General features: G+C 42.4%; 1 protein-coding gene across 2 annotated transcripts in view; it reads left to right on the top strand.

Moving 5' to 3' along the window:
* Positions 1-1,253: 1,253 nt before the first annotated feature.
* The window catches only part of LOC147882874 (uncharacterized), an 82,424-nt gene continuing 75,529 nt past the window's right edge, over positions 1,254-8,148 (top strand). Inside the window, exons 1-6 of one of the 2 annotated variants that reach the window (XM_087400700.1) lie at positions 1,254-1,545; positions 1,927-2,088; positions 2,760-2,820; positions 2,985-3,092; positions 3,207-3,291; positions 3,925-3,982. In XM_087400700.1, coding sequence (XP_087256826.1) covers positions 1,444-1,545; positions 1,927-2,088; positions 2,760-2,820; positions 2,985-3,092; positions 3,207-3,291; positions 3,925-3,982 — 576 coding nt within the window. In that variant the 5' untranslated portion in view covers positions 1,254-1,443. Of the gene's footprint in view, positions 1,546-1,914; positions 2,089-2,759; positions 2,821-2,984; positions 3,093-3,206; positions 3,292-3,924; positions 3,983-8,148 lie in introns of both variants that reach the window. The other variant, XM_087400699.1, reaches the window with a different exon arrangement.

The raw sequence follows: 8,148 nt of genomic DNA, 5'->3' as shown, positions 1-8,148 counted from the left end.
TTGGGTTGGTGACACCCTCGTTTGTCACAACCTATTGGATCACATCTTCACAACTATACATCCGGATGCCTTTTCCATAGAGCAGCTACATAGTCCATGATGACTTATGACATGTTCAGCTTTGACATGTTCATCTTGCAGCCATACACATAGTTCTACACGCAGCCATCTTTTGATCGACCAGTCTTTGATCCAGGTGGACTTCACTTTCTGCACATTTCCTTTCTCTTCTGGGTTTTATTCCCAAAGGTGAAGGATGACCCACAACTTAAGAGGGGGAAATGCACGTTGTGTACAGGATCGTAAGTTGTACTCCTTGTACATGCTTTCGCTACATAGTCATTGTGCTCACATGCGCACATACTCCTCTTCTATCATATGCACCAAACAAAATCCACAAAAGCTCTTGTACATGCACCCTCTACTTACCCCTCTACTTACCCAGTGCAATTTAAGAGGGGGTATTGAGGATGATGTAAATTGCACCATACCTCTAGGGCATAGGGACAAACCCTAATCCTAACCCTAACCCTAACCCTAAGGGGTTCACATGTATATCTTCGTGTTCATGTTCAATACAACTTAGTGTACAGGTAGCTATATCGTGTGCACTCCTCTCTCTCTCTCTCTCTCTCTCTCTCTCCCTCTCTCACTTCTGCTATCACAGTCTGCTGCGTGTCTATAGTTTGTTGGCGTGATAGTCCTTTGCTCCTTGTGCCACATGGCACTTCTGCCTTGCCCTCACTTCTGAGTGAAACCAGCACGCTATGCGGCTTTCCTCTGAACCTCCTCCATGCTCCTCCGAGCCTGCCACGAACCTCCCTCCTCCTCTTGCCAAACCTCAGGTTTGGGATTAGCCTCCTTCATATATAGTAAGACAAGAAGTAAGAAGTAAGATGATGCTAAGGAGCCGATTTTTGACTCATCCGAAGTGACCACCATGCTCGGAATCGAAAATGGACACACTTTTTTTTGGGGGTGAAATTCAAGACAAACCATAGCCACGACCACGAAGAAATAGGGGGGTTATTTTGCAGGGGACGACTTTGAGAGACAAAGTAATTTAGGCAGTTTTCAGACTTGTGGAGGCGAGCGAATCAGAGTGTCCCCGAAACAATTTTCATGTGGCATGCCAGATCAACCTGGAGGCTCTTGAATGTTCAGTGTGAATTGAGGCTGGGTTAGCGAAGTGTGACGGTGTTTTTGGAGTGGGCTATTTTGAGACGGAAATTGTATCGGGAAACAAGTTCCGATACCGGAAGTTTCGACACCGACGAGGACACTTGTTGGAAAACAAGAAAACGTTGGTACAAATTTTTGGTTCTCGGATCGACAGAAATCTGGTCATCCCTTCCGTTTGCTCTTGTTGTCCATCCTCCCATCAAATTTCGATTGTTTCCGCCACCGTCTCGTTGAGATCTGCTTGCGATCAATCGGTTGCCCATGGGTACCGGCGTTGAGCTCCAGGATCTCGTCGATGATGCTGATTACGCTGCTTCCCAGAGCATCACCAGCTCGCAAGCCTTCCGTTTGGCTTCCTCGCAGGTCCGGTTCTTTTCCGTATAGTTTGTCACAGAGTTGGAAGTCCTTTGCTGCGCCCAAATAGCATGTCCTGACCTAGCTGCGTGATCTAGACAATGGAGAATTAGAGCTAATTTTTTTGCGAGAGCTTGTTGTCCCGGAACAATTGATTGCTTTGCTTAAAGCTAGGAGCCCGCTTTACGATTGCAGGATTTCAGTGAAATTGCAAAGATTGGTTTTCCCTCTATTCACGAGAGAAATTGACTTTGAATTGGTAGAATTGAAGCTTTTGCTGTGTCTGAAGGTTATAGGTGGAACAGATGATGGTCGACAGGATCTACCACAGTCCTATTAACGTCACCACGTTCCAGTAGCTAATGTACGATATTGCAGGACATGCAACAGGGTTCGAAGACAAAAAAGGGCGAGGGAGAATCTCCAGTTAACATCGAAGATTTAGAGGTCGTGTTCATTAAAGATAATGTTGCGGTGCATCCGACACAAAATGCAAGTCAGCGGATAAATGGGCGCCTTCGCCTGCTCAAGCAAGATCCTTTGGTGTTCATGGTAAATACATTTGTTGCTATCGTGTATTTCAAGTCTGGTGAACATGTACACTTGTGGCCAGAAGCGCTCTACACTTTCCATTCTGTCCCGTGAATCGTAAGATCTAGCTTTAGATTAGGAGGACAATAATTTTTATGTCTCTATGTGATCCACACCTACTCAGACAGGGAGGTAACACCTTTGAGTCTTTCTCTACCGAGTTTGGCAATTAACCTCTCAAATTCCGTGGACTTTCCTCGAGAGGTATCTTGTTGATTTCAACGATAGTTTGTTTACGCGAAGTTGTCTATCTTGAGTGTGGTATGCTAAACTGTTCAACCTGTGCCAGACGTCTTCTTTAGAAGTGATCAACTGGCTCTCATGAATTGATATTGCTTAAAGATTGGTTTTACTACGTAGTGCTAGACTGCACTTTGCTTTTGCTCTGCCTTTACGTTTGGAGAGTTGGGCGAATTTAAGCTTTCTTAAAAGTCAAATTCATGACCGTGTGCCTTTGGAGATTAGGTAAAAATAAAATAGGCTCCGCCTTACATCCATTCGTTGAAATGTTCTTTAGGCATTTTGGCAAAGGAGCTTGCTAGGTTTAACGTGGAAGTATTTGTCAAGGGGGGATTTATAGATCAGCTAAACCGTATCCTGAACTTAAATGTTGCAAAATTTTGCGTGTCCAGGCATGGATACCATATGCGCAGAGAAATGCCAATGAAGGACCAACCGATTCAGCTGTGAATGGTATGCATAACAGATTCGGGTGGCATCTAAGAGAGTTTAAGCTTACAGAAGCCAGAGTCAGGGACGGCTAGGCTTGAGTTCATTTAAAGCCAGATTTTGTTTTTAGACACCGTTATCCATGGCAAGGTCGAAAGTGAGCTGATTGGTGGCTGTATACTGTGCAGACAGACATTTGTACACAATTCGAGCCTTGTCCCTTGCAGAAATAAGGTCCATACGCCGGCACACCCCTCCACTGGGATGGCAATACATAATCATTGTGCTCACAACTGGTATCTGTTAAAGCAAGATGTTGATCTGTTTCTTTTGCTCTTAGGTCACCAGTTTATTAAAATGTGAAGTTCTGTTGACAGAAAATTTGTGACAGGACTAATACTGTTGTTCAGGCCTGGCATTCCCGCCGTTGTATTTCCATAACGGTGGCATCAAAGAGTTTCTGGGTACTTTGAAGGAGCATATCCACATTGTCAGGTGCGGATGATCGTGAATCTTGTCAAAAGTACAGGAAAATGTGGAATTGGCATTGGAAAGGATTGAGTTATTCTGTCTTTGGCTGTGGTAGGCAATAAATTGCTGTGATCATGGTCCATTCATAGATGAGACTTTGGGGGTATGTGGCTTCATGAAAGGAACATGAAGCTTTCATTATGGACCTTCTTCATTGACCCATAAGAGCATTGTAGAAACCATATATATTCCTCGATTTGTAGGGAAAGTAATGGCAAAAGAACTCAAGGTAACGTTGCTGAAGTAGTTGAGGATGAAATAATGCACGGGTGGAGAGAGGGGAAGGACTTTTCTAAGTTCACAGTAAAGTATAGTATGGGTTTATCGTCCTGCTTTGCTTGTCGAGTTAAAAGCAGCAGCTAATAGTATGGTAAAACGAACACCTAATTACCCATTGTATGTTTTCCTCCATTGATTTATTGGGCCTGCAGTTTATCCTTTGAGTGTGTATTTTGGTCTAACACAAAGATTTGGTGCAGGCATGATTATCCTCTTAAGACCTGTGTTTTCTCTAGCAATACACTTCTGCTGCTCAACTTTATAGATCTTTGTTTTGGTGCCTTTGTCAGCTTGCAATGGTTCTGTTTATTCCTGCAGGTCCATTGATGATGCAAACTTGTTTTTGGTCAATGATATCAACCAAGATCCTCTCCAGGTACGTATCAAATTTTGCCTGCATCTTTTTGAAAATTTCTCTGACAGGTATAAGGTTTTGTGATTGTAATCATATGGAGATTTATCACACATGTTAAGATTGTCAGCATATTCATTCTAATTCTTTGATAGTTTTCCTTGGAGGATGTGAAGATTCACTATTCTCAGCCTGTGGGCTATGCCATGAGGAGGTCTTTGAGCTTTGCCTGCACTTTGGTGATTGTATGATGACGTCTACTAGTTCTTGCCAAATCTTATTTCTTTGTTCATAACTATTGTGCATTTGTCGTAGCTCTTTAGCCTATGCCTTTGCCTGTGTAGTGTTTTTTCCAAAGGATTTATTGGCTTATACCACCCTTTTCTCCTATTCCTCGTCTATGGATTTACCCTGCAAGTTGTCCACTTGCCTTTGGATGTATTCTCTCGACAACTTGCCTTTGCATCTATTACTTCGCTATCTAGTAGAGCAGTCACATGTTGGCTAAACCTGTTCCGTTTGTACTGATCTGATTAATACAACTTCTTGGCTTGCCACCGTGTCTACTTTGAAACATCACCTGCTGAAAAACCTCAGAGCTCATTTTCAATTCTTCACCCAGCCATGGTTCTTCTGCGTGGTTCCTCTTCTCTGCCTCTTTCCCTCTCTGGTCTCTCCTTTCAATGAGACTGCCTTTGGAAGTATGTGGAACCTCCCTGAATGTGTTGTGTGCCACATGGACCTCATTTTGTGCCAAGTGTCCTCCAAAGTACCTTCTTACTCTACCACTGTTCATTAAAGTAGGCCTAGTTTGCCCCAGGAATTCCTCTGTTGATCCCTAAGGGTTAGTCATTTTTCAATGATCCTGTCTCCTTTATGTTCCCCATTTGCATACACTGTCGAGCTCCCACAGTTCCACACCTCACCAGAAGACGTACATATTGTCCCGGCATTACAGTTTACATAACATTTTCTTTTCCTTACGAAACATTTACCGCCTTAAAAACAAAATTGGGAAACCCTTTTTGAAGGTTGCTTGCTTTTTCTCAAGCTGAATTCTCTGCTGGTCTTTCCTTTTTTTATTTGTGAAACTAAGAACATTATATTATGAAACATCCATTTTACAACAGGGCAGTGCTCGAGAAAAGAGCCAATGCCCTATCCATCAGAAATAGTAAAAGAAAAGCTCAATGCAAGAGACATCCAAATCCTCCTCATGCAAGGCATCATAAAAGGACTGCTGCAATGAGACCCGGAAGAACTCATAAGGGTGCTGAAGAGATGAATTCAGAAATGCATGATTTCGCTGAAGCCAAAGGGTCCATAATGCCCAGTATCTGATCCAATGGAAGAGAAGAGAATACCGGGACAAAGAAGCTGATAATCTGCCAAACATCCAGAAAAACCTCGAGAACCTGTGTGCTGGAAATCTGAGAGATATCCAGAAGGTCTTTGGAATATGAACAAAACCACAATTAGTGCTGAATACTCTCAGGAGCATGATGACATCTTGGACAAAGAGGAGAGGCAATCCTTCTTTGAGCCAATTTCACTTCCACTGGAAAAATACCAACAATGCATCTCCGGAAAAAGAGTCTGCTTTAATGGCATTTTCAACTTCCATATCAATTTCAATTTTGCTTTCCACCAAGATAAAGACTTATTTAGATGCCAAAGAGAATTTGCATGATGAGCAATCCATGGAGGAGGTAAAATCAATCTATAAGCCTGTATGGAAGTCAATAAATGCAAAGGTTGAGAGGATAAGCCTGGACTTGAAGACTGAAGATGCCAATCTTGAAGCCTGTCTCTTACTTCCAATGGTGGATTCGGAACAAAAGGGAGTAAGAGATCTGCAATAACTTTCCATATGGGTCTATTATGCATCCTAAGATTGTATTGTTGACAAGCTACCGGAAAAGAGAGAATATGCCCCTGAATATCTACCACATTATCAATGAACCGGATGCCCAATTTCATAAAATTGTAAGCCCTGATTGGTTGTTGTACAGCAAGAGGAGAGTAAAAAACAGCACTCTAGTGAAGGCTTTCCAGTCGAAGAGATGAAGCTATAGAAGCAAGATGGGGAGATTATTTGATGCGAGAGAGCACGTGCTTCCAATCTTGAATCAAGGTAGTAGAAAATGGACAACCAGGTATTTTACCTTTAAACTTGCCAAGTACTACTTCCCATGGATCAATGAGCCAATGCCCATAAGTATTTGTGCGCATCTGGCCACACAAAAACGCCAACATAATAGACCATGGCTGCTCTTGCTGAAAAAAAATCCTGAGTATAGTGACCTTTTTTGCCAACACATGAAATTTGATGTTTAGAATATTCAAACCTCCATGCATCCTTGGAGAGCAAAGGAGGTCCATTTTGAGCAACCTCAAAGCTTTTTTATGAAGCTTCGTTTTCCAAAAAATCTCCATGGCTTGAGACAAAAGAAGAGAGATCTCGAGATGACCAATGTAGTAAAGGCAGGTAAAACTGGACATAAGCTAAAACAATGGACTGGACAATTCGAAGCCGAACATGCAAAGGCCAAGTGGAGATCTTCCCATATTCTAATTTGTCCTGAATTTTGCTGAATACCCAAGACATTTGTTGCTTATTGCTGATTTTCGATTGGATAACCCAAATGTCTTACTATGTTCTCAGGATGAATAATCTTACCTGGCCAAAGAAGAGCATGCTAGTCACAATGCTTGAGAGGCAAGAGTTTTGATTCATGAAAATTAATATTTAGACCAGCTGCCAACCCAAAATCAGAAAGGGTATCCATCAATAAGCGAAGCTCCAGAGCACAATTCTTTGGCATGAAGAAAGAATCATCTGCATAAGTCTGTGCAATGAAAGGCCATGAGCCAGGAATTTGAAGCCCCACAAGCTATCCAATATCAACCAGATGATCCATATAAAGAAGCAAAGGATGAGAAGCAATAGCATAGAGCAAAGCACTGAGAGGGCATCCCTGTCTAACTGACCGTCCCAAAGTCCAAGACTCAGACAAATGATTCCCTATAAAGCATTGAGCAGTGGAATCTGAGTAAAGCCAATAAATGACATTAACTAGCTTTGGCCCAAAACCAAGTCTAGACATGGTTGTATGCAAAATTGCCCAACTTTACATTCCAATGAGAATGTGATCTTGAACAGGTGAGTTGACCAATGCCTTTTTGTATGTAAATGTAAATACTGTGTGTGAGGGCTCCACAACAAGTCACATGCACCTTTTAGACCTTTTAAATCAATTACCACCTTGGACTTGAACTTAGAACTATCTTCTTGGCCAGTGCCATAACCTCTGTTGGGCCTTGTTGACACAAAATCTCCTGTGTTTCCACACCAAGAACCTCAACAGTCTTTGACCAATTAGTTTCACATGATATGCGATACACACACAAAGACGGGTGCTGAGAAACTGTTTGCCAGAGACAAAGGCCATTCCTATACAGTTGTCTTGTTCTATTTTCCTTTTTATCAAAAATTCTTTCTGTGTGATGTGGTAAAGGTGGTTTAATGAGTCCAAAGAGGTCTTCTTCACCTCCTAGATTATCATCATGCAGTTTTCTTTGAAGTATCCTTGTGGTAGAGACATTTTGTAAGCGAGCTATCCAATTCTTGAGTATTAGAATCTTCCACAATACCTGTGAACGGTCCTTAATTCCAGAGTGCTGACAAAACTCAATTCGACTTGTGTTTAGATGGATGAAAATGTTTGTGTGAGTTTGTGTATATGTCATTGCAATACTATGGTCAACATTCACTGTTTGTTGCTGACTTCGGTGGGGACGTCATGGTAGCTAGTCGCTGCTATGCTGGATGGAGTTTACGGTTATTGACCTTGTGGGTGAATGTCCTAAGGTTGGAACTGCACGCATGACCATATGCAGTGCTATACCCAGACATCATGAAGCTCTCTAGCCGCAGGGAAGTTCTCCTAGTTGGGGACTTTAACGCGAGGATTGGGGACTTCAACGCAAGATTATCTAGGACCTCTACAGACAGATGGACCCCAGCTACGGCCTAGCACGCATGATTTTATCCTCAATGATCAGAGTTGTTGGCCTTCATCTATTGGATTTACATGCTTCCCACATGTAGGATGGGCCAATGCCGCTGATTATCTCATGGGATCTCCCACCTTTAGTTTAGAGGATGAATTTGCGCTGTTTCTAGATTC

Source organism: Dipteris shenzhenensis, chromosome 29 (assembly GCF_047967505.1).
Source record: "Dipteris shenzhenensis isolate YYH24624 ecotype China chromosome 29, Dip_SZ_1.0, whole genome shotgun sequence".
In the NCBI taxonomy this organism is placed as follows: domain Eukaryota; kingdom Viridiplantae; phylum Streptophyta; class Polypodiopsida; order Gleicheniales; family Dipteridaceae; genus Dipteris; species Dipteris shenzhenensis.
The sequence above is the reverse complement of the archived record's forward strand: the minus strand, read 5'-3'. Positions and strand labels throughout refer to the sequence as shown.